The 27,597-nt window shown below is 37.8% G+C and overlaps 2 protein-coding genes and 1 long non-coding RNA gene across 3 annotated transcripts in view; 2 read left to right on the forward strand and 1 right to left on the reverse strand.

Moving 5' to 3' along the window:
* LOC309508015 (RNA polymerase II elongation factor ELL) overlaps positions 1–6,713 on the reverse strand; it is a 45,267-nt gene extending 38,554 nt beyond the window's left edge. The window contains exons 1-2 of the mRNA XM_082182527.1: positions 6,516–6,713; positions 2,802–2,849 (exon numbers count right to left, since the gene is read on the reverse strand). Coding sequence (XP_082038653.1) covers positions 2,802–2,849; positions 6,516–6,698 — 231 coding nt within the window. The 5' untranslated portion in view covers positions 6,699–6,713. The remainder of the gene's footprint in view (positions 1–2,801; positions 2,850–6,515) is intronic.
* On the forward strand, positions 226–1,057 carry LOC309508121. The gene is made up of 2 exons (XR_014209394.1): positions 226–477; positions 580–1,057. It is a non-coding gene; the product is annotated as an uncharacterized lncRNA (long non-coding RNA).
* Positions 6,714–10,016: 3,303 nt separating the features above from the next.
* fkbp16 (FKBP prolyl isomerase 16) overlaps positions 10,017–27,597 on the forward strand; it is a 49,575-nt gene continuing 31,994 nt past the window's right edge. Inside the window, exons 1-3 of the mRNA XM_082182669.1 lie at positions 10,017–11,561; positions 12,518–12,687; positions 13,101–13,189. Coding sequence (XP_082038795.1) covers positions 10,976–11,561; positions 12,518–12,687; positions 13,101–13,189 — 845 coding nt within the window. The 5' untranslated portion in view covers positions 10,017–10,975. The remainder of the gene's footprint in view (positions 11,562–12,517; positions 12,688–13,100; positions 13,190–27,597) is intronic.

The following is a 27,597-nucleotide window of genomic DNA, read 5'->3' on the forward strand; positions in this document are numbered from 1 at the left end:
GTTTATTTCATCATATAAAGCGATCGAGTCTAAACCACTCAATTCATATGTTTTAGTTTCACGATCTCTTTCTGAACTTTTTGAAGTGTAAAAGTGGTAGTTGCGTAGCTGTCAATGGAGGGACAGAAAGCTCTCAGATTTCATCAAAAAGATCTTCATTTGGTCCCTCCGAAGATAAAGGAAAGTCGGAACGACATGAGAATGAGTAGTTATTGACCGAATTTTTGGGTGAACTATCCCTTTAAATCATCTTACGGTGTATACAGTATATAGAAGATAATAATAAAATTTCACTGAGATGATAGCGAGAGACCAGACAAAATTCTCACACTATTCTTCTGGCATAATAATTTTATTATCAAAATATCTCACCATGTACTGACGCACCCGGGTCGCACCCAACCGGCATCTAAAATACAATTGCCCATGTTTTGCCTTGGGCTGTGTGACTACTTGAAATCGTAATAAAATCGCGATGTGATCATGCGATGCGTGATTTCTAAACCGTAGAAAGCATGTTTTTTCCGCCAGCCCCCCCAGCGTGCAATATGAATGCAGCACACCTAAATCTGCCGTGAGAACAGAATGGGTTTGGAAGAAAGCGCTGAAACAGGGAAGATTAATTCAGGGCAGGATAAGGACTTGAAATGATGCATCATAGAGCCAGGTAAATTGCAAGAAGTGTCAAACTATCGTTGTGGCAAAGCACTCACACAGATCATTTTTGCGGTGGAAAACACAAGTTGAAGTTGAACTTCTTTTACCTTGAGCGCTGCATAGACACGCCAATGTCATAAACAACATGCTGCAAAAGACTCAAGCGCAACAGTTAAAGACGTCCCTCTAGCGCGTTTACATAGAAAAACAATGGCACCTTTCAAACCGGGTGAACAAAAATGTATAATACAGGCATTTGTGAACTGCAAAACATATGATAAAGAGTTTAAAAGGCATGAATAAATAACCAACAGTGAGGCATCATTTATGCAAAGATATGGTGCCTGAAAATATTGTCAATAAAACCGGCTTCCAAAAAATGATAAAGATAAGTATGTGTGTAAGAAAAAAATATTGTCCATATCGTATAGCCCTAGTTTTGCCACAAGACAGCAATGTTCTGTTATCTCTGCAGAAGTCATCTCTGAATGAAGGTGAATGTAATATGAAGATTGTACAAAGTGAATTTTTTCACTATGAACATGAATAAGAAGCCACAACAAGGCCGGTATAACCATAGCAATCTATGGGTACAATATGCATCACATGACTAAACAAGCGTCATCGTTTACAAAAACCTCTGATTTCACAGTCCACACTACAATGCGAAAATGTAACTGTCAAATTTATCAAGGAAGAGCTCCGTTTCGCAGTACAAAAATGACGTCTCAGTGTGGACGGAAGAACAAAATTAATGTAGACATAGCCTAAGAAAGAGCAGAAATGGGAGCATCTATCTCCCAAGTTTTGTTCAAAGATATCCGTCCATTGTAAAACTATGATGCTCAATATTATATCAAGCCTGACTAAAGTGAAAGCATCCCGAAGTTACGGCTAATAGAATGACTGATAACTTGGTTTCAGTACTGTGGACTTAACATCACTCCCTACCCCCAGCTGTAATAGCTTAATTTGTCACCCTGACACACATACAAACACACACACACACACACACACACACACACACACACGGCTCAAATACCTCATTAATGCCCAGCAGCCCATTATCTGAGGAGGAGGGGATGAATGCTCAAATTCAGTGCAGCCAATTTGAATATGTAATGGGCTAAAGATATAATCACTATATCTAATTCGACAATTAGAACAGATTCCAGTTTTTACGCACTTGACACAACTATGCTACTCCAATTTTAAAGCGGAAGAAACTTCATTAGATCAGATATTGCTTGACTACATGTGACAGTATTTTGCATATTATAATTGTGGAATTAGTGGGGGTCGAGCGATGCTTTAGGAGACAGAGCGGCCACGGTTATCCCCCTCCTTGTCGCGGGTCTTTCATGTCTGCACTGAGACAACAGGCATAGAGACACACAGAGGCTCCCTTGGGTTTACCAACACCCCCACCTCTTCCTAGAGCTCTTGACAAAGCCTTTCCAGTCACCAGTCTGACCCAGTAACCTGGCGAGCAGCTCGGGGGTGTTGAGTAGCCTCTCCCGGGCTTCCGACCGCAATCCAGTCACACAGGCCGCCGTTTGTTGAGTCCTTTTCCTGTCCCGCTTCTGGATCAGATGAGTACGTTTTCGACGGGCCTGATTGTGGCTAGCAGGCGCTGATGGGGAGCTGTGCTACGGCTGAATGTGCTAATCCGTTTAGACACAGGCATCTTTCTTTACAGACGTTTCACTGGAATGCACCCCCTACTAAAAAAATCCACCTAGGCCATACAGTGTGACCGCGCTGCCAATTTCACCAGCTGTAAATAACAATACTCGCATATAAACCAAACCACTGGCACGCAAATGATAGAAACCAAGGAATCGCATCCAAACGATGACACTGTTCTAATTTATGGCGCATAATTGCTCTTATGAACATGCGTGCAGCTATAATTATATAAATGTTCCCAATCTAGTCGGGCAGGCCCTTAGAGTGGCGTCACTGCGAGCTACAGTTCCCTCTCCATTTCAGGCGATGGTTCAGGAGCTCATGAAATATTGAGAGTATGCAGGCGGCTGAGGGGTGCCGTGAGTTTTTTGCTGCACGACTCGACAATCAGGTCTAATTAAAGGATTGCAATTTTTAGGCATCAGGAGGGGTGAGGAAAAACACATTCATCTTACCCCCTGGTTCCCCTTGAAGCAAATTGCCGGTTGATTTGGTAAGGACCCCTGGGGACAGAAGAAAAAAAGGTAGAAGAGGTTGGTTAGCATCTACTATTATTATACAAAGGATTAGAAAAGAAACAAAGACATCCTGGAAACGCATCATCTCCACCTGAATCTCTAGGCTGGAACAGATTCCAAGATGCTTTAAGAAAAAAAAAAAACAACGCAAATGTTTTGTACCAGCCTTACATGAGGGAAGGACGGCAAAACTGAAATCCTTTACTGTCTTTTCAAACCTGTGTGACAAGTTTATTGTCCATATAATGAAAGTCAATCGGTTCCAAAACAACACAATTGGACCCCATTAACTTACATCGCATGAAAAAAAAAAAAAAGGTTCTACTGAGGAAAGAAAGTCATACAGGTTTAGAACAGCATGAGGGTTTTCATTTTATTAAGTGTTTACCCACAAAGCCAGCATTTCCACAAGCTGTGTTTAGGTACTAACTTCAGTGAAATATCATGCCTACCTATTAGCTTCCCTTCCCAGTAATTACAGTCTCCTGTTACTTGCTTGCCCTCATCGACAGAGGCACAGCTCTCTCCTGTATTAATTCATGCAGAGTGTGTGTGTGAGGGGGGTTGCTTTCGAGAGAATGAAAGGCTGGCTGTCACTGGCCTCTCAGCAGTGTCATGGTTCTGCTTGTGCGAGCCTAAAGATCAAGGCCGGGCTTTGCTAATCTGCACTGGAATGCGTCCGATTAATAAATCTCGACTTGAAAGACTTAACATGAGTCAATCAAATGTTATTGTGTGAGGCGTGGATGAGTGTGAGGATGTTGAGTGAAAAGTGGGGGGGGGTGGGACAGGGCAAACATCATGGGAAAAGCTTTTAGCCAACGAATTTTGAGCACTAATTAGGACTAAATGTAAGTTACAAAAAGCAATTTGGGGGGGTTTTTTCTAAAGGTCCATCAAACTAAATCAAGCAGGCCTGGACATTATCTACCCTGTGGTGTTTGTCCACCACATAAAGCGTGTACAAATAGGCCTTTTATATAACCATCTCTTGCGAGCTGTGTTGAGCTTTTAACACTCAGCTCAGTCCAACGTCCAGGAGCATTTACGCCATGTATATGAAGCAGACTCATTCACATCACTAAAGTAAATTACTGAGACAAAAGGGAGAAAAACATTAGACTTCCCCCAGCATAGCTCGAAACCATTAAGCAAGGTCAAAAGATAGCACTTATTATCTTCAAGGTACAGCTGGAGCTTTGGTCAACAAGCATGTTTATCTATTATGGATGTTACAGGGAGAGGCCGTCATGTCACACTCTTAGACATACAGCCGCAGCTCAAGTTGCTTATTAAAAAAATACAGGCTTATTGGTTTTGCGTTTGTTGCTGTGGTCGGATTAGTGGCTAAACATTACTGAAGGGGGTTGTGGTGCTGTAGCTAACTTGAACTTTGTTTTTTTTTTATTCTGGAGCAGCTTATAAGCACATAATGAGCACAGGTCAGAGGAGGACAGTGAGGTATCTAGTGACCTGACTTGACCATGTCCTTGGTTATATTACAATGAATTAATTGTTCTTATTTTCACTTCTGACCTAATTTGTAATTGCTAAACTAGTACCCAAGGTCTCCCATGAGCATCATATGTCAGACTGACCAGAGCCACAGCTCCAACCATACACTGTCGATAATTTATTACCTCTTACTTGTAAAATTAAATGGACACACTTTCAATTAGGTGTCTTTATCTACTAATACATAATTGTTAGGTATTGTGTTCATGTTGTATTGCAAAACACTTTTGCTGCTATTGAGGAGGGATATGTTTAAGTTTAGTATTTTTCAAATATCAGTACAATGTAAAATACGTAAAGTGTACACAATAAGTGCATGTTATCAAATTATTTTGAAAACTTAACAGAAGACATCAATTTATAGTTTATGCGATAATAGACATAACTAGGCTCAGAACTGAATATTGAAATGAATAACAGACAATGCAAATGACAAACCCCATATTAAATGCATCTATCTATCTATCTATCTATCTATCTATCTATCTATCTATCTATCTATCTATCTATCTATCTATCTATCATATTTACAGACAAAGAATAAGATAAAATATCCAACAGATTATTAAGGAATCCCCACCAGAACCCAAAATATTACTAAGCCCAACGTGTTTATCTCTACTTTACACTCTTTCTACTAGGTCACATATGATTGACAATAGAACATTCATATCGAGCTCCTGTTGCAAGCTCGAGAAAGTCTTCTCGAGTTCTGATTGGGTCAAACGACATTCTACACCGCCTGACTGACCAATGAGCGATGACATCGGGACGGCGTCCAAGCGTTTAAAGGTCTAACAACAATACGACAGAGCAAACCAACAAAAATACACCTTGATCGTCCAATCATCGTCAAGAAGCGCTTTGTGGTTGAGAAGAAGCTGATTGACCAAGCGCCCCGTCCAGCTGGCGTACACGTTTTACCGCTGAAGTATTGATATTACTGGAATCTGTGCTGTAGAACCGACGGTGACAATGACAAGTGTATTGATTTACTCAGGATAACTGGTAAAGTGCAGCTTTCCTTTGCGCGAGGCGAACATTGCACTTAAAGGGATAGTTCACCCAAAACAAAACTCATTCAACCACCCGCATGCTGTTCAAAACCCGTCTGACTTTCTTTTTTCCATGGAACACAAAAGGAAATGTTAGTGACTTACTGCTTCAAGTTCCTATTCACTTACAGTGCATGTTTTGTTGCATACAATACAAGTGAATGGGGACTGAGGCTGTCATTCCGTAGAATATCTTCCGTTTTGTGTAAGAAACAGCCATAAAGGTTTGTAACAGCATATAATAATAACAATATTTTCATTTTAAATAGAATTGACTGAATTGCAACATTTAAGTTAACAACTTCAAGAACTTATTATAAACTTAAATGTACCTAAAGAGACAATACGAAGTTAAATGCGCGTTAAGTAAGCTTTAATTCTCGGGATAGTTCACCAAATCTTACAGCGAATTGAAATGTTACTCTCGAATACGAGTCAATGAAATATTTGATAGCGAAATAAAAAACTAATAATAATCTCAATGACTATTTGAATTGTTAGGCTAAATGCTACTCGATTAGTTCGAGCTTGAACCTTGAGCCCCTCTCAGACCGTAAGATCCCCGTGAGTGTTCTGGGTAAAAGAAACATTTCCCATCTTCTTTTTAAAATGATCATAATTTAATAGGCAAAGCGATATCCAGCATTAAGACAGTGTCATGTTGCATTTCGTATCATTTGTCAGAAATGATTAAGAGACGCCTTTATGTTGAATCTAAAGTGGAAGATAGGAGATTTTGTAAAGCCAATTGCAACTGGCTTAACGTAAAAATAAAACGATTGACATGTTTAATTTTGTCACAGTATAAAAATATCAATAAGTAACAATAAATAAAAACGAACTTTAAAGCACCACAGTAGGCTAACAACTGGATGTGTCCGATTTCCTCCTGTTAGGATACTATGTGTCCCTGTTCAAACAGCATATTGCACTTGAAGTGACGCAGGCTGCTCTTCCTAAATAAATCAACACTTTACAAACATCCAACTGTTTTGAAGTTGCGACTTCTGAACTTTTCTTTCTGTCCAATTGAGATCAGTGGAGCAAATAAACACTGACGAAATCGAACCAAACGCGTTACCTTGAGATTCTGATAGGCTTCCAGCGTCCGGATGGCAGTGTCTGTTAGCTTGACGTGAAAGATGGTTTTGTTGGGAATGCTTTTATTAATCTTTCCACAGGAGAGTCCATACCGATGCTCCTGTCTCAACGCTGCCATGTCTGGAACTGAGGTGAAGTGGCGACATTCTAGTCCAAACGTCATTCTCAGCTGGGCGGGGTTACCAGACAGCGTTGTGGTCACGTCACTCACACATACACACACACACACACACACGCACGCGCACACACACACGTTGTGTTTTCATGTTTTATGGGGACTTTCCATAAACATAATTATTTTTATATTGTACAAACTTTATACTCTATCCTCTAACCCTAAACCTATAAATCACAGAAAACGTTCTGTACTTTTACATTTTCAAAAAACATAATTTAGTCTGAGTTATAAGCTGTTTTCCTCATGGGGACCAAAAAATGTTCCCACACAGACAAGATTTCAGATATTGCCATCTCTGTGGGGACATTTTGTCCTCATAACGTACCTGGACACCACACACACACACACACAATGCATAATGTATTTCAGCCTTTAAACCTACCCTAACTAAGGTGGGTGACACAATAGAGTTTGATTTAGTGGTCTTTGACAAGTCCAGTTTTACTGGACAGACAGATAGATTGCTTTTTTCTTTTATGAACATGTATGTGTGAATATGGTAACTTGTACATTTATATATATATATATGCACTGGGATCAGTACGATTTTTTATGTTTTTAAAAGAAGTGTTTTATGCTCACCAAGGCTGCATTTATTTGATTAAAAATAAAACAGTAATATTGTTAAATATTATGACAAATTAAAATATTTTTTTTTCTATTTGAATATATTTTAAAATGTAATTTATTCCTGTGATGCAAAGCTGAATTTTCAGCATCATTACTCCAGTGTCACATGATCCTTCAGAAATCATTCTAATATGCTGATTTGATGCTCAAAAAACATTCATTATTATTATCAATGTTGAAAATGTCCCAATTTGATTTAGAATAGAAAGTTCTACTTCATTTATTTGAAATAGACTCTTTTGTAACATTAGGCCTATAAATGTATTTACTGTAACTTTTGATCAATTTAATGCATCCTTGCTGAATAAAAGTATTGATTTCTTTTAACTTTTGAACTGTAGTGTATAATGTTACAAAAGCTTTCTATTTCAAATAAATGCTGTTCTTTTGAACTTTCTATTCATCAAAGAATCCAGGAAAAAAAAATGTGTACAGTGTTTTCAACACTGATGATAATAATAAAGGTTTATTGAGCAGCAAATCAGCAGATTTCTGAAGGATCATGTGACACTGAAGACTGGATGTTGCAGAAAATTCAGCTTTGAATCAGAGGAATAAATTACATTTTAAAATATATAAAAATAGAATAATTTATTAAATAATAAATAATAATATAATATTATAATTATAAACATACATAACATTTTTATTTAATTATTTATTTTTAATTAAGTAAATGTAGCCTTGGTGAGCATAAGAGACTTTCAAAAACGTAAAAAATCTTACCGATCCCAAACTTTTGAATGGCAGAATATATATATATATATATATATCAGAACATACATTAAAACAAATTACAGTATAGTAATAGTAATGTAAAATATCAAATGAATTCATCTGAAAAAAATCTCAATTTCATGTATGAATAAATCTCTGTATGTTAGATCGTCTTTTCCGCTTGCATATCATAAATATCATAAAAAATATATTCTCTTGAAACCATTCAGTTGAAAAGCAACAGTTATCAGTCTGAGATAAAGCAAACAAATTTGGGTATGCCTGAGGGAAATTCATTGCAGTGTCAATTGCAAATCTTGGAGATTTTGTGGCATTAAAGAAATGTCCTGTGAACAAAATGATGAGGGAAAAGCTCAGACTGTCATTTTAAACTAGATTAAAATGTGCATACAGAAAAATGCTTCACTTAATCAAGCCAGGCAATCATCTGCACCTTTTAAGCATGCAAACAGATGAGGTGAAATGGACAGTGAGGGGGGAAAACAGGGAATTTAGGTTAATTGGAAGACATAATCCCCAACAGACAAGGTGCTTGGGCCTTTGGATTAAGGAGCTCTCTCATAGTCTCTAATGGAAACTCTACTTGCCATATGGCTGTCTGAGATACAGGGACATCTGAAGCCGGCTGGACAAACAATATATGTTACCTTGAATTGTGGTTTATAATAAAACATGCCACTGTCTCTACAACTGCTTTGGAATATTATGCAATGAGACCCCATGTTATGTGTACATTTACATTAAATATACAGATCAGATGAGTTCAATATTTTAAGGCAAACAGAGCCATAACTGAAGTGTCAGAGCCTTAGGAATGGATCAAGTACATGACGTTCAAGTACAAGCAACTTGAAAAGAAAACGGTCAAAACATTGGAAATCCAGGATAATTTTATTCATAAGCCTTGAGTTTCGTCTCTGAAACTCCCTTCTTTTCCAACTGGTTTTTAAAAAAACTGTTTGGGGATTTTACATTTGGTAGAGAATATCACCGAGTTGGCAAGGTTTTCACAGTATGTGGCAATCTTGAAAGATTTGAGCTCACCAAATTGATAAACAAACATCAGTCTTTCTTACATAAAACACCAATTTTATTTAAAGTGTCATTCTTTCAAACAGTAAGTCGCTTAGTCATCAGCTTAGTGACTATTCACAGAACTCCACCACAGCTGTTCAAGTGCCATTTTAAGGCCCAGGTTAAACAAGAAGTCAGTCCAGTGGCCTTTGGTTAATCTTCCTCTTGCCATAAACAGTGCCGGCAGCCTCTGGAGAATGCAGAAAGCAAATAAAAATCTCTAGTGGGTTTCATCTTTAGAGACAAATCCAAGATCAACATTCTCAAAGCTGCATATAAAGTCACATCCGTGTACTTATACTGAATATTTACATTTACATTTGATGCACTAATGCTGATAAATAGTGCAATCATTTTTTGTTTATTATCTCTCACTTAACAAACTGCATACTTTAAAGTTTATAGATATATGAATGTTATTGTTGCCAGTCAAGCGTTGTTGATTGATTGTTGTTTTTAAAAATGTATTTGAGTGTAAAATAATCATGCACACAGACATTGAAAATGCTTGTCTTGTCTTGAAATTATGCATGGTTCATTGATGTCTCCTTTACACTTGGCATGTTGCAAACCAGGAAAAACCTGTTCATGTGTTCACACACAGTAGGTTATCTTCGGTCAATGCCTGTTCTCCTCATGAGGATATGGTATATGATTTTCTTTTTACCTTTGCTCAGTATCTAAACAAATACCCGTTTGAATTTTGTTCTGCCAATATAAGTAAAATTGCATTAGAATGATATCTACACTACCATTCAAAAGTTTGGAGTCAGTATACGTTGTTTTTGTTTTTTTTAAGAAATTACTTTTATTCAACAAGGTTGCATTTAATTTATAAAAAGTGATAAAACATAGCTACAATTTATTTTTTAAATAAATGCTGTTCTTTTGAACTTTGCATCAAAGACTGAAAAAAATGTATCATGTTTCCACAAAAATATTAATCACTACACTTGTTTTCAACATTGACAATTATAAGAATATGCCAATCAGCATATTAGAATGATTTCTGAAGGATCATGTGACACTGAAGACTGGAGTAATGATGCTGGAAAAAATTCAGCTTTGCATCACAGGAATGAATTACATTTTAAAATGTAATGAGTTATTTTAAACTCTAATAATATATCACAATATTTTTCTCGAATAAATGCAGCCTTAGAGAGTTCTTTTAATAAAACCTGAAAAAAATATTACCAAACCCTAACATTTTGAAAGGTAGCGTACTTATATTGGAAGAATATTTCTCCTTATACAGTATTTATTAAGAAATATGTTTATATTACATTATATTGTAAGTAAAAACAACCACAATAGCAAACAGTCCCTGAAGTCCTCTTATTGGTGGACGCATTCATGGAAACGGTATTATGGGACGACGTGATGAAGTCATTAAGAAGCTTACAGACGTTGGGGCAGATTAGATTTTGCTCTTCTAATCCAACAGATTATCACTGCACACAACTCTACTGACCAGTAGGGCTTTACGTTTCAACACAATTCTCATGCATTGATCATTTCTTGCATCCTTCGATACTGAATCAACAAATTCACTGCAAAACGCAACAACAAGGACCATTTTACGAGATCTGCAGGAAATGGACTGGCCGCAGATGGGATTTATTTCATGCAGCGATGCATTTCCATGCTAATTCTATTAGAGTCCATGTGGACGTGGCGCTTTAGAAAATACTACACGCTGTCACTAATGGATGCAGGTGCTCATCGGCTTGGCAGTTGAATAGCAGCGACATCAATTTCTACAATCCTGGCGTGTGGCCTGTGCTAGAAAGACATTCAGCACTTTTAGGAAGAGATAAATGGTATCCATAGCACCGTGTGGGGACATGGAACCAGAAGCTGGAGAACTGGAGGAGACAACATTGGAGTCTGAAATGTTTGTAAAATCAGTTGGGGACGAAGAGGAGGAGGAGGAGAGCGTAGAAGGTGTTTTGCAGCCCTGGCAGGAGCTCCAAGAACCAATCATGGACCTGCAGAGAATGAATATCACTGGAAAGGAGGATGAGAAGAAACCAATGGACGACGAAGAGGATGAAGAAGGAAGTGAGAAGAAAGATGAAAATGAAGAGGTAGAAGAAATGAAGTGTGCTGAAAACTTGAGCAACATGCCCACAGATGCTAATGACTCCAGCAGCGACCCAACCAATGAGCCCATTCCCTCAAATACTCCCATCGGCCCACCTGAGACCAATGATTCAGACACAGAGGACAGGAGAAAACTGACAAAAACTCCCAGCTTTGGGAAATCAGTTCGATTTAAGGACATTGAAGTGGAAGAAAGGGACAGCTCAGATGACTCTCTTTTTCCAGATTTTGACAATGAAGAATGGACCAGCACCAGCTTTGAGGAGCTGTTTCTGGCAGACGACTGGAAGGATGTTACAGGTGTGTCCACATTTGTTATCAGGAAATCATTGAAAATCCCCCCAAATTGTTTTCTTTGCTAGACCTGTATCTTCACTAAATGCCTAACATGCCCTACTGGCATTTTCACAGTGACGCCAATGCTTATAAGAATAATCTGTTAGTGAAAAGTTCTTAAAATAACCTTTTTTGTCACATTTAACATTGAGAGAAATCCAAGCATTACAATAGGAATCAACACAATCATGAATTTCGTGGGTGAAATATTCCCCTACGCAGAATTTGCAACGGGTTCAAGTTGGTCACGCAGATTTGTCTTGTTGACCAACAGAAAGCTGCTTGGTTGGAAAGTAAGTGACTTCTATGGGAGCTGTACATGCTTCATACAACAACACAGTATTGACAATAAACAATGGACCTTTTTTTGTCCACGAAATTTCAGTAGAATTTGTGTGAAGAACATTTTAATGATCTGAAGAACATTCCATTATAAATAACATTTTGTTCAATGGAAAGCTCCATGGATGTTAAAGGTTCTTCAATTAACCATAGATGCCAACAAAGAACCACTATTTTTAAGAGTGTACGATTTGCGAGTGTCGCTGATATAATGTTTTGGATGTAGTTCTACACCATATGATGTTGATGTCCCCAAAAATCTTCTTAAAGGGTTAGTTCACCCATGTCATTTCCAAACTAAGAAACTGTCTCTGTGTTTTTTGTTCAAACAGCAGAGTTCAATGTTGTTTTGGACCCCAATGACAGTCATTATATGGACAAAAACAGTTATTTTGTTGTACAGGTTTGAAAGTAAAAAATAACAGAATTTTCCTTTTAACTAGCAGCTAGTTGAAAGGAAAAGGTTACTAGCTTAGCCAGAAAGAACATCCACCACACAGTTTTACACTATTGCTTCAGGGTCTTGTTGATCTCTTTCCCCTCCCCCGTTTTCACTCCACTACCCCAACCGCCTGTAGATGACCGCCTGCTCAGGAAGAAGGTGTTACAGGCCAGTCCCGAGAATGCCATGACCCCGGCTTGGGGCCAAGAGGTCACGCTAAAAATGCAGGGTGTGCTAGAGGATAGGACTGTGGTGGAGAAAGACAGCAAGCTGGTGTTCGTTATCGGAGAGGGAGATGTCAACCAGGTGAGATGCAGACAGGCAAAGGAAGGGCAACCACACACTCTCACACACACACACACACACACACACACACACACGCACAGGAAACTCTGGAACACCTGCCTGCATCTTGTCTATCACCTTGCACCTGCTGCCTGCAGAGTTTTCCATAGGGATTAACCTGTGTTTTCACATGTTGAGTTCTGTATGTGTTTACTCAAGGCTGGGAAAACGTCACCTCCTTTCTGATTCACTTTTCTTAGTGGAAAAATAGTAAGGTCAAACTTGTTTGCCAACACTGTATTAAAACCTTGAAGACTGCAAATAAGCGTTGTTTTCTTAAGTTATCTTGTTGAGACTAAATCTAGATATGTACAGTAAAATCTATACAGTATGTGTTATCTGAAGTTTAAAATGTGCCCGTTTTGCGTGTATAGGCCTTGGAAGAGTGCACCCTTTCAATGAAGCAGGGGGAGATTGCTTTACTGCTTGCAGACTCACAATACACCTATGGACTCCTGGGAAGGTAAGAGAGAAATATACCTGTGTTATTTGTCCAATAATGCACACAGTGACTGGGTTTTGGACTAAAAATACAAGCAAGTTTTTTAAAAGGTGAATTTAGGTTTTAATATTCTGTCATAAGTACGGGAGGGTGTAGAGCACGGCTCAACGGGTCTCTTGTGACATCAGTTTGAAAAAGTCAAGTGGTTTCTATCCTCACAGGGTGGGACAGAGACCTTTTATACCTGTTACTCTCAGGGCAAACGGTCTGTCCCCAGTAGCTTGTTAAATGAACCATGAACAGCAGCAGATGGCTTTCCCAAAACACCATTGAGGACATTCAGGAACCCCTCCCCTATCCTCTTAATTCTTTAACTATAGGCCATCATTTTGTTTAACCACTTGCTTCACTCACTGATTTACATCGTGAGGGTGAAAACTCACTAAAATGTGAGTTCAGTTTTACTTACGTGGCTGATGGGTATCTTTTCAGAAGTAAAAAAGGAAAAACAGTGCTGTCTGAATCAGCACATTCCGTGGAATTTGTGACACATACATCAGATGATTGCAAAACTGACCCCTTATCAAACCACACACATTTGGTGACATTAATATAAATGAGAAGTACTGTACATGCAGTAAGTGACCAACATAATTATAGAAGATAATAAAGAAAAACTATAGATATACATACATACATACATACACATATATATATATATATATATATATATATATATATATATATATATATATATATATATATATATATAATGTTAGTTTTTTTGTGGAAACCATGAAACCTTTTTTTATGTTTGATGAATGGAAAAGTCAAAAGAACAGCATTTATTTGAAACAGACTTATTTAAACAATGTAGAAGTCTTTACTGTCACTTTTATTAACCAATTTAATGCTGAATAAAAGTATTATATATATATATATATATATATATATATATATATGTGTGTGTGTGTGTGTGTGTGTGTGTGTGTGTGTGTGTGTGTGTGTGTGTGTGTGTGTGTACTGAAAATAATATACTTTTATATACATATTAATATAATGCTTTAGACATTTAGTAAATGAAATAGGCTATACTGATAGGCTAGTACTGTTATAAATACCCGTTTCATTTTACATGTGTTTACTTGGTATTCACATGTTCACAAAGTAAATCCATGCATGTAGATAAGCAGTGAACGGTCATGTGTTTTTCAGAAGACGTTCCAGAATTAGAGATTTTCCATTGTGAATCGCCTTCAAATCAATTGCACTGGTAACCATGTGCTGTTTTTGCCTTTAGTTCAGAGGGTATTTCAGGCATGAATTTACTTATTGCAGATTTACTCGTAAGCACAAAATGACCAGAGATTGCCCAGAGATCTTGGGGGAACGGGAGTTTGGGGTCATGTTGTTGTTCTCGTATCATGATTGTGGTCTTGAGCTTTGGCCTGTTTGTATGCTAACTACACAAGCGCACGTGTGTGTGTGTGTGTGTGTGTGTGTGTGTGTGTGTGTGTGTGTGTGTGTGTGTGTGTGTGTGTGTGTGTGAGCAGCGCATGAGAGGGCTCAGGAGTGATCGTTAGCTCTGGCTTGTAGCAGTGCAGACCCAAGGGCAGAAGGGACATGCTCCTGTGTGATTCTCTCTCTTTGGCCCTGTTATGAGTGGTGTCCGCTGGGAACTAGCAGTCGTGAGAGGCAGACCCATCCACAGTTAATGGTTGTTTTGATGCTACTGATTAGGACTGTGAGCGGCAAACTTAAATTTAGCCCTGGCCCAAAGGTAGACCTCACAGGATTCTTGCCAGCAGTTAAAAGGATGACAGCAAAGCCACTGTGACAACATCTCCTCCCATGGCACTGAATAGGTACAGCGCGCACACACACACACACACACGCACCTACACACCAACAATGCTTCCCTAAATGCAGCTGCGTTTAGCAAAGGTGCTAAAAGTATACACTCTTAAAAATAAAGGTTCCATAAGGGGATTTTCACAACGAGGCTATAGAAGAACCTTATTTGGTTAAGGATTTAAGATAAGGATTTATTGAGTTCACATGTCATGCAAACAAGAAACTATGCTTTTAACTAGAGTGAGAGCTGTCATTCAAACCACACAACTTTGCGATGCTGTTTGTGAAACACCGACTCGTTGAACTATGCTGATAACGACGGAACTTGCGACCATTGGCTAATGATGCTTTTGGGAAACGCACCCTAGAGCCATACTGACAGACTGGGAAGAGAGGTTCTGCAACATGTTAAATAATGTGTTTTTTTGAACATTCAAGCATGAAAACCTATTTTAGTAGACCCCAAAATCAAGACACTATAAAAGGGCATAATATGGCTTCTTAAATAATCTAAAGAACTGTTTTCCACTATGAAGAACCTTTTGTGGATTGGAATGTTTCCATGAATGCTAAAGGTTCTTAATGGAAAACGGTTTCCATTCCTCAATAAAGAACCTTTACTTTTAAAGGGATACTTCACTTCTGGAAAGATGGATGTGTATTTAAAATAGGTCATTTATGTAGAAGAAATGTGAAATTATTTTTGAATTTGGAGCTTTCTAGACTGAGAAAAGCCAGAAAAAGTATTTTTGGTTTATGTGGATGAAAGACAACAACTCCCAGAATGCACTTGCTTCGCTGCCCTAGGAGGCCACTCCCAAGCCACCCCTACCGGTAAGAGAGCGCAGTTGAAAACAACAAGGCTAGGCTACCAGTAAGTCTCCATGACGAGTTGGCCCGGGACTTACAAAGCTAAATGCTAAATCCTGAAGTATCCCTTTAAGAGTGTATACATACACTGTAAAAAATTATCATGATTTTAATGGTAAAAGACTGTAAAAATGCTAGAGTGAAAAACTGTTAATAGGCTAACAGAAAGTTTCCGTACTATAAACGGTGAATAACTGTGTTAGATCTAACCTAGTATCTATATATAATCTAGTAAAATACCGTTAAATTAACCGGTTTTGGAAGTGAAAAAGAACAAGGCATTGTATAAATTACAATGAAAAACTGTAAATTGACATTCGCACAATTTCCTGCGTGACACTTCACATTTGATGTATTTTTTATTATTAACATTATATCAGATAGTGAAATACGTTTTTTTTTACTTTAAATTTAAGTTAAGTCTGTAAAACCAAAAATGTTGCTACCGTATTTTTTACAACCTAAGCTGCCAGTTTTTTACCGTAAATTTCCCATAATTTTTTTTTACAGTGTACACTGTAAGATCCAACAGTGATTCTAACTAACACTTTTTAGTTAACTTTCCTTAATGTCTTAACTTAATTGTAAAAATCTAGTAATCTGTACTATTCACATACAATGCTTTGTTTACTAAGAAAACCGAAGTTAAGATTAATTGATTGGTTTGGGTGTGGTTTCCGAGGCGGGGGAAAATCTTAATGGACTTTTCACTCATTTCTTCCACTTCTGCAGTTATTTTTCTCTGTTTGCATTCACTAATTTCCCAAAGTCATCTTGAATGTTGAAATTTTAATACAACTAAAAAATTTGAGAGAACATCACATAAGCTGACTTCATAAATTGATGTTGATTTTCCTAAAATGTTTTTAGTCACCATTTTGGCAATTAGTGATCCCTTTGGTTGGGCACTTGGAACTTTTGTAATTCTCTTCCCATTGATGCAGCGATTGCAACAAGAAATCAGTTATTCGGTTTCAAAGGAAGAGAAGTAATATATTATATATATATATATATATATATATATATATGAAGAGTTCAGATGCAAAAACCTCTAAGTGCCATCTGAAATTTTCTTCTAGAATGATCATTTTTATCAAGATCGTATATTTAAGTTCAGTTATTTCACTTAAATGGCAATGCAAATGACCTATTAATTGTCATTTAAGTGAAATTATTGAACTTAAATATACGATCTTGATAAAAATGATCATTCTAGAAGAAAATTTCAGATGGCACTTAGAGGCTTTTGCATCTGAACTCTTCATATATATATATATATATATATATATATATATATATGTGTGTATATGTATATGTATGTATGTATGGGTCCAATAGTGAAAAAAACGACACCTTTGCGAGCCAATGATGGCACCATCATCAACGACCTTCCAGGCCAGCTTGGTAGATGGGTTGAGCATTACAGCTTGCTTTATGGCACTCCTGTGGATGCCGACTTGAACGCTGTTTCTGCTGCTGTACCACAACTACCTGTCTTTAACGAGCTGGATGCGGAGATCTCAACATTGGAAATCGAGTGTGCGATTGCAGCCATGAAGGATAACAAGTCACCGGGCAGCGATGGAATTCCAGCGGAGCTGCTGAAGTGTGGCGGGGCAATGTTGGTCAGACGGCTTCACTGCTTGTTTCGATACTGTTGGCAGAACAAATGCATCCCTAGCGAACTCAAAGATGCCAACATCATCACTCTTTATAAAAACAAGGGTGACAGGCAGGACTGCAACAACTATCGAGGCATTTCGCTCCTTAGCCTTCCAGGAAAATGCCTTGCCCGTGCAATCCTCCCAAGACTGCCGCGTGTTGCTGACCAGGTTCTGCCGGAGAGTCAGTGCGGCTTCCGTGCTGGTCGCTCGACCTTGGACATGATTTTCTCTGTACGCCAGCTTCAGGAAAAGTGTGTGGAACAGCAATGCCCATTGTACATGGTGTTTGTCGATCTGACTTAGGCTTTCGATTATGTGAGCCGCTCTGGTCTCTTCCACGTTCTGCAGCGACTCGGTTGTCCGGCAACTCTTTTGGCAATACTCCAAGGTTTCCATGATGGGATGCGGGCAACCGTACAGTGCAGCGGTGCCCGCTCAAACGAGTTTGATGTCTGCTGTGGAGTAAAGCAAGGGTGTGTCCTCGCTCCCACCTTGTTTGGCATCTATTTCTCGGCTGTGCTGCGACGGGCGTTTCCGGATCCAGGTGGGGTTCTGCTGCACACCAGGTGTGATGGCAACTTCTTCAGCCTGGCTCGTCTAAGAGCCAGAACCAGGGTGAAGCGCGTCCTTGTGCGCGAGTTGCTCTACGCAGACGACGCTGCATTCGTGGCTCACACTGAACAAGAAATTCAGGAGATGTGCAATTCTTTTGCCGCTGCCTGCACAGAGTTCGGACTCACTATAAACCTCAGTAAGACAGTGGTGATGGCTCAGAACGTTCCTGCTCCCCCTCACGTCACCATCAACGGCACAGTGCTGTTGGTTGTCGAAAAATTTGTCTATCTCGGCTCAACTCTGACAGCAAACAACAGCCTTGATGCTGAACTGAATACCAGGATCGGTCGTGCCTCAACAACCTTTGGGCGTCTTCAGTCGCGTGTCTGGAACAACAGCCACCTTTCTCTCAAAGTAAAGGTGCGCGTATATGAATCCTGTGTGCTCTCTGTTTTATTATATGGAAGTGAAACGTGGCCTACATACCGGCGGGAGGAGCACAAGCTTAATGCTTTCCACTTCCGTTGTCTACGACAGATCCTTGGCCTGTCATGGCAGGATAGGGTCCCAAACACCACCGTGCTGAAGCTCACTAACAGCAGTGACCTGTACACCGCAATCCGGAGTAGACGTCTTGGATGGATCGGCCATGTGCGTCGTATGCCGGATGAACGTATCCCAAAGTCCATCTTCCATGGGGAGTTAGCTGTTGGACATCGCCCTCGTGGCCGACCCAAGCTCCGTTTCAAGGATGTCGTCAAGCGGGATATGAATGTCTTTAACATCAACCCTGACCGATGGCATCATATTGCGGAAGACAGGGCAGCTTGGCGGTTTGCGCTGACAGAGGGCATGACTCTGTCATGCCAAGCTTACATTAGCTTTTGCACAGAAAGACGGCATGCTAGACATCGTTTAGATCGGCGCTCGCGCTGCAAAAGGCCTTGATGATGTATGAATGAATGACGTATAACATAACTATAGTTGATGTCAATTAATGATCTTTTATAATTTTGTTGCTAACACTTATGTCATAAACACTTTGTGAAACTTTTACTTGGGTTTATATAATCCTTCTATATTTGTGACAATCTTGCAATTGATCATGCTTGAGTCACACAGACTTCAACATTCAACCTGCAAAACACAACAATGGTAACAATTATATTTTATTTAAAGTAAATTATCAAGTACTCTCTACAATTCTTTTTTAATTACTAGAACTCTTGTGTAAGTGAACTATATTTGTCAGTACCACATACTATTCCTATTTCACTTTACTTGTTTTTTTTAAGGCAATCGGTTTGCATGCTTTTTTTTAAAGTAAGTCCAACTAATTCGATTTTACAGTGTAGGTTTGAACTACCCAATATATATTTCTACTATCTTAAAAAAGTGAACAGAATAATACAACCAGGGCTGTTAGATATTCGAGAACTGAGCCTGATAAAGGCTTCTATGACAAAGAACAAAAAAAAAAACCCAAAAAAACACATCACCTCCAACATGTTTTCTTATTTGACAACTGTGACGGCTTGTCAAAGTGGCAGTACGGAAGATGGAGGGAGAGGAAAGTGGCTGAGAGGAAGCTACTGAGGTAAGAAGTGGAAAAAAAGAAAGAGTTAAAAGGAGCATGAGAAAAAAATCTCATTTAGTTTCTCTCCAGTGGCTGTGTCACGTATTGACTGAGCCCTGTCGGTAGCCTGTTACAGACAGCGCTGTCTCCACCAAGAGCACTTCACAGCTTTTTGTTGGAGCCGACGGCAGACAGACTGATTCAACTGACTGTGATTGGAGTCGCAGCGTTGTGTAGAAGAGTGCTTTTTCTTTCCGTCTCTAATGCATGCATCAGTGGCTTATTAGTTATGGAACAGCAGGTGACTATTTTCTCATTAATGGAGGTGGATCAAGGTTAAAGCACACCCATGTTGATCTCCCGAAGAAAAGCACATTAGAGAAACCAAGTGACTCTGATCACATCTCAATATCGCAGATAGTTTCCAAATGTGTGAGGACATAGACCCCTTTAGTCACTGACCTGCAGGCATACAAATAAAAAGTATCTCTGAAGCTTTCAACAAATACCAAGATCAACAATATTATACACACACACACAAAATTTTTTATAAAAATACACAGAGCTTCGTACATTAATGTTAGAGGGAGTGTTGTTATTGTTAACTAAAACTATTAAAAATAGTTTTCGGTAATTGAAATAAAGCTGAAATTGAATAATAAAAAAAAAAACTTGATAAAAAAAAAACTAAGAAACTAAGAAAAGTTTCCCTTGTAACTAATTTAAATATAAAAGTTGAGGTTGAAGTACTATTACTAAAATGTAAAAATAAATAAATTAAAGCTAAAAATAAATAAATATTACAAAAGGACATTAATAATAATAAAATGAATATGAATTAAACTAAAATTAAAATTAAAACTGAACATATAAAAAATAAAAGCTAATTCAAGAATTAATAAATACTATAATAGTATATAAATAATAAAAAAATTATATGAATTAAACTAAAATTTAAATTAAAACTGAACATATAAAAAATAAAAGCTAATTCAAATATGAATAAATACTATAATAGTATGTAAATAATAAATAAATAAAATAATACTAATATAATAATAAGAGCCATTTACAGTGGCTCAAAAACAAGGATTTTTTCCCCTGCCAGGCCAGAAGTATTTATTTTAACGGCCAACATTTTTTTTGGCGGCACCACAAAACTATTTATTTATTTATTAAATGTTGTTTCTTTACTAAATGTTTTATCCATTACCCCCATAGACCATCCTTATTGTTGAACCCTGATGTGATTGTCTGTATGATGATACAGCTTCAAAATGGGCCATTCGCTAAGTAATGCCATAGAAGCCTTTAAATTCCTGTTTATTGTTTTATACATGAATTATGATGTCATTCTAGAGCAGATGGCAGAGAAGATGATATGTTTACTCCTAGCTAAGAAAAAGTGCTGCTGGTGTTTGTCGAAAAGCCCCCCAATCACATTCAATTTGTTGTGACTCACCGCCACCATTTAATTTATGTTTGGCATTTGCATAGAATATGCCAAAGACAGCGATGATACAGAAATCCCAGACCTTTTTAAAAATGCTCCTAATATAAATGAGTCACGCATTTTGCTGGAAAACACGATAGCAGATCACCGCTCACCCCCTCACCCTCCATCACACAAACACACATTGTTGCTTTCTCACTGACACACACTAAAAACACACATAGATAGACAAACACACCCTCACTGTGAACCCCGCGCTCCTCTTTTCTCTCTCTCAAGCTTTTATCTGTATACTTGCCGGAATCCAACACCCCCGACAGATAAACATGCTGGACATGGGCAAATAATAAATTAGTGTGTGAGCCGAGTACAAAAGTTCTCAAGCCAAACAGAGCCGTGTGTGTGTGTGTGTGTGTGTGTGTGTGTGTGTGTGTGTGTGTTATGGCAGAAACACAATGCTGTCTTCTCCAGCATGTGCGGAGACGGGGACCACCTTCTTATTGGTCTTGGCGGAGGGACTCAATGAGCCGTGCTAGAGAGGAAAGTGTATATTTACTCGGACATCGAGACATATCGTAAAATGTAATGAACAAACCCCAGATGGCTTGGGTTGGGATGAACTGGGTTGGGATGAACTAGAGTGGATCACTAACAAAAATATCAAGCTGAAATTGTCTCATAAAAAACTGGTTGTGTTCATGTTTAAAGCAAAACCCAGTCCCTAAATGACCCCTAACAAGCTCAGTGCTCACAGTGGAAGATCCAGTCAGCAAATATACAGGCATAGTGGACGACTGGGATTGAACATAAGCAGAGCCAAAGGTCACTGGACACCTTAGCTCTTGCATTATGGCCTTTTCAGGGAAAAGCTGTAGTTAACTATGGTAAAGCTAAAAACAAATCCTTACCACATGTCATGGGCTAGTAAATTGCAAGTTAGCTTGGCATTAAAGGTAACTTAAAAGTGAGCCTCACTCAAATCCTCATCTAGAATTAAAGGAATAATTTAGGTTCAATATCAGTTAAGCTCAGTCGATTATGAAAGCTCGTTTCCGCCACAGAATAAAACATTTTAAAAGATAATTGCGACTTTTTATCTCACAATTGCGAGTTTAGATCTCACAATTCTGACTTTATTTCTCAGAATTGCAAGATATAAAGTCAGAATTGCAAGATATAAAGTCAGAATTGCGAGATATAAAGTCAGAATTGCATGATATAAAGTCAGAATTGTGTGTTATAAAGTCAGAATTGCATGTTAAAACAAATATAAAGTCAGAATTGCGTGTTATAAAGTCAGAATTGTGTGTTATAACAAATATAAAGTCAGAATTGCGAGATATAAAGTCAGAATTGCGAGATGTAAAGTCAGAATTACGAGATATAGTCAGAATTGCGTGATATAAAGTCAGAATTGCGTGTTATAAAGTCAGAATTGCGTGTTATAAAGTCAGAATTGCGTGATATAAAGTCAGAATTGCGAGTTATAAAGTCAGAATTGCGTGATATAAAGTCAGAATTGCGAGATATAAAGTCAGAATTGCGTGTTATAACAAATATAAAGTCAGAATTGCGTGATATAAAGTCCGAATTGCGAGATATAAAGTCCGAATTGCGTGATATAAAGTCAGAATTGCGTGTTATAAAGTCAGAATTGCGTGTTATAACAAATATAAAGTCAGAATTGCGAGATATAAAGTCAGAATTGCGTGATATAAAGTCAGAATTGCGTGATATAAAGTCAGAATTGCGTGATATAAAGTCAGAATTGCGAGATATAAAGTCAGAATTGCGTGTTATAACAAATATAAAGTCAGAATTGCGTGATATAAATTCAGAATTGCGTGATATAAAGTCAGAATTGCGAGATATAAAGTCCGAATTGCGTGATGTAAAGTCAGAATTGCGAGATGTAAAGTCAGAATTACGAGATGTAAAGTCAGAATTGCGTGATATAAAGTCAGAATTGCGTGATATAAAGTCAGAATTGCGAGATGTAAAGTCAGAATTACGAGATGTAAAGTCAGAATTGCGTGATATAAAGTCAGAATTGCGAGATGTAAAGTCAGAATTACGAGATGTAAAGTCAGAATTGCGTGATATAAAGTCAGAATTGCGTGATATAAAGTCAGAATTGCGTGATATAAAGTCAGAATTACGAGATGTAAAGTCAGAATTGCGTGATATAAAGTCAGAATTGCGTGATATAAAGTCAGAATTGTGTGATATAAAGTCAGAATTGCGTGATATAAAGTCAGAATTGTGTGATATCAAGTCAGAATTGCGTGATATAAAGTCAGAATTGCGTGTTATAAAGTCAGAATTGCGTGATATAAAGTCAGAATTGTGTGTTATAAAGTCAGAATTGCGTGATATAAAGTCAGAATTGCGTGATATAAAGTCAGAATTGCGTGATATAAAGTCAGAATTGCAAGATGTAAAGTCAGAATTGCGTGATGTAAAGTCAGAATTGCGTGATATAAAGTCAGAATTGCGTGATATAAAGTCAGAATTGCGTGATATAAAGTCAGAATTGTGTGTTATAAAGTCAGAATTGCGTGATATAAAGTCAGAATTGCGTGATATAAAGTCAGAATTGCGTGATATAAAGTCAGAATTGCGTGATATAAAGTCAGAATTGTGTGTTATAAAGTCAGAATTGCGTGATATAAAGTCAGAATTGCGTGATGTAAAGTCAGAATTGCGTGATATAAAGTCAGAATTGCGTGTTATAAAGTCAGAATTGCGTGATATAAAGTCAGAATTGTGTGTTATAAAGTCAGAATTGCGTGATATAAAGTCAGAATTGCGTGATATAAAGTCAGAATTGCGTGATATAAAGTCAGAATTGCAAGATGTAAAGTCAGAATTGCGTGATATAAAGTCAGAATTGCGTGATATAAAGTCAGAATTGCGTGATATAAAGTCAGAATTGCGTGATATAAAGTCAGAATTGAGTGATATAAAGTCAGAATTGCGTGATATAAAGTCAGAATTGCGTGTTATAAAGTCAGAATTGCATGTTATAACAAATATAAAGTCAGAATTGTGTGTTATAAAGTCAGAATTGCGAGATATAAACATGCAATTCTGTGAAAATAAGGCAGAATTGTGAGATAAAAAGTCACAATTATCTTTTTTAATTTTATTCTGTGGCGGAATCAAGCTTCCATAGACAGCACCTGTGGCATGATGTTGACCATGACAAAAAATGTATTTCCACTTGTCCCTCCTTTTCTTTAAAGACGAAAATTCAAATATTAAATTCATTTTCTAAATGTATCTTATTGTGAACAGGTCACCCATGCAGTTTTCTTTTTTTTGTTTTGTCATAACTTGACCGACTGACATTCTGGTGACGTATTCCGGACTTCTCCAATTATTTCATCCTCATAAACCCCACCCATTTCTTACAATCAACTGCCCTACATTGTTTTCTTTTTTGATGATCTGTTTCACTTGGATGTGCGTCACATGGAAAAAATGATCTGTAACTACTTCCCTTATGTTGCAACTTTAAAAAAGCAAAGATCTGGGTTGCAGTGAGACACTTATAATAGAAGTGAATGTCAATCTGTAAATGTTAAAATACTGACTGTTTCAAACTGTAATGCTTAACCTTTTCTGAGGAAAATTACTTTACATCCAATTTTAGTGTGTTGCCATAAAAACGTTATTCCTAAACCCTAAAATGACTGTAAATGACAATTTTTACAGCTCAAAAAATGCACTTCACAGAAGAAGTAATGTAAGTGCTTTTATACAATTATAAGCTTCACATTTCTGCTTTTGAATCCTCAAAAAAGTGCAGATTTATTTCCACCTCACCTTCATGATAAGTTAAAGAAAAGGAGGGAAGAGTGTAGATATTTTTTGTCTTCATATAATAATATAATAATAAACACACCACAAATACTGCTGTCGATTGAGCTTAACTTGTACTGAACCTGGAATATTACTTTAATTATAAAAATCGATTGTACTGTTTTCAGTTTATTGTCTTACTGTCAGAAATTTGTTGACTTTGACCCGAACAAATCTGACGGAAAATGATGAAATCAAAGCATTTGTATTGATTCTGCTTGATTTCTTCATTTAGCTGTTAGCATATATGCTAACGATTTGGGTTTTATTCAGCTCTGTCAACCATGCAATCTCTAACAAAGCTGTAATATCATCATTAATCACGATGAAGCTCTTCCACTCTTATTGTAAAACACCTAAACTTGGCATTCTTATGAAGAACACAAGTCTTTGTTTACTCACAATCATACCTCAGAATGACAGAAGAGGTGCAAACAGATTGAGCTCTTCAGCAAACATGTTGTGAGCTGTGGGTGTGTGAAATGAAGAGACGTCTCTCCTATCATCCGAACGTCAAATTTGTGTGATGAGGATTTTGTGATAGAACTGTATGTGCCATTGATAAAAATCTTCCGGCTGCACTGACATATGACACACTCTGTGCTCGCACGCACAATCGCGCACACACACTCGTACTCGCGCAGCCAAGTGATGAGTCTGTTCACAGCATGGCTTTACAACACACACAGCTCTAGGTTCTGGTGACTGTTAGCGGGCCAAATCATGAGAACGAGCAGAAGAAAAGAACTGGCAGTAACTTCTATCTCACTCAGAAACATGACTCAGCAATTCAAATGGACAGATAAAACACTACAAGTATCAAACATCTGTTTTGGCAAAACCAATCTTGTGCTCAGTGCAGAAAGACACAATGGAAATACATACAGTTATACATTGTGATCTGATTAGTTAATGGATTAGCTAACTTGACTAACAATAAGACGTGTTTTTACAGCATTATTAATATTTCTTCATGTTAATTCATAAAACTGATGTTAACAAATGAAACCTTACTGCAGTGTTATCGACCTTTCTCGCAGTTGCAACATAGCCCAATGTGTCTTTAAATCACAATATTTATTTTCATTCTATTTTTAACTCTGAGGCGAAAAAAATTCATCTGTCCCTGTGTGGTGAACGTGATTTCAGCGAGTACGACATGTTCCTGGATCAACATCTTTATTGATCCTGGAACAACATACCAATCAACCAATCAGGTTTGAGTGACAAGTTTACAGTGTATGTCAAGTTTAGGCTTACAACCAGGGTTCAGTGCTTCTACATCAGTGTTATTCACCTATCATTTACCTCTAATTTTAGGGATAAGTTATGGGTAGGGTTAGGTTTAAGGGCAGGGATACATTTTCGGACAGGAATTTTGTTCCAGGATAAACAAAATATGTTTTACTTGGCAAATCACGGTGACCGTATATTTGTATGTTTAAGTGGTTCATAAGTGGGATGTGTGAATGTGACACTATTTCACTCATGCATGCATCAGTGTATGTGTGTGTGTGTGTGTGTGTGTGCGGATGTGTGTGCATGTGTCTCAGAGAGAGAGAGAACTTGAGAAATTGCATGACTCACGGTGAGTGACCAATCACTGCTGACGTGCAGCCCGGGAGCTACAATGCATTGTTACGAAGAGCTTTTGAGAATACTGCCAGGAAGCCTATTGGCTCAACATCAACATGCAAATGTGTGTGTGTGTGCGTGTGTGTGCGTGTGTGTGCGTGCGTGTGTGGTTCAGGTACACCGGCCTACGTTATGAGGACATAATGTCCCCCTAATGATGGCAATATATCTGAAATTCTTGTCCTTGTGGTAAAATTGTTTTGGTCCCCATGAGGAAAGTAGCTTATAAATAATACTAAGTGATGTTTTTAGAAAATGTTGAAAGTTTTCTGTGATGGGTAAGTTTAGGGTTAGGGGGTAGAATATACAGCTAAAAATCATCATGGAAAGTCCCCATAAGACATAAAAATGTGTGTGCGTGTTTTAGCTTTTACGGTTTGCAAGCAATACTGCAGTATGATTAAAATGCATGCAAATATCAGAGGAAACATTGTCACTCAGTGTCATGTGTAGTTTTGGAAACATTCCAACAGCAGGTTCATGATAAGGGCTGTTAGCAGTCATGTGATGTCTGAGATTAGGACTAGCTGGAACTCCTGTAGGAAAGTGAATCAGAGCCACTCCCAGCAGTCACGCTGCAGTCAGGTCAGAAACACAGGCATACACGTTCATGCATGTCTGAAAACACACACACAAACAGTGACATCGGTTTCACTACAACTTGGATGGTGGTCAGAGAGCCACTGCTAAGGTCATTAACCTTAAAATTAAAAGGATTTTTGCCATATATGTATATATATTTTTTTGTTTTGTTTTTTTATTCTTCAATAATGGTGCAATCGTAGAACAGCACATTAATATGTGTGTCTGTGTGAACTGACTGGTTTGTGACTAGGAGCAGAGTCATGCATGCATTTTGACTATCAGCATAAATTGTGTTAGCTTGCAGCTTATTCTGATACAAGAATTCATTCATACCCACTGCAATCATGTTTTAAAATGAATTATTATAAAATGT

This window comes from Leuciscus leuciscus (assembly GCF_965113295.1).
Source record: "Leuciscus leuciscus genome assembly, chromosome: 10".
Taxonomy (NCBI): Eukaryota; Metazoa; Chordata; class Actinopteri; order Cypriniformes; family Leuciscidae; genus Leuciscus; species Leuciscus leuciscus.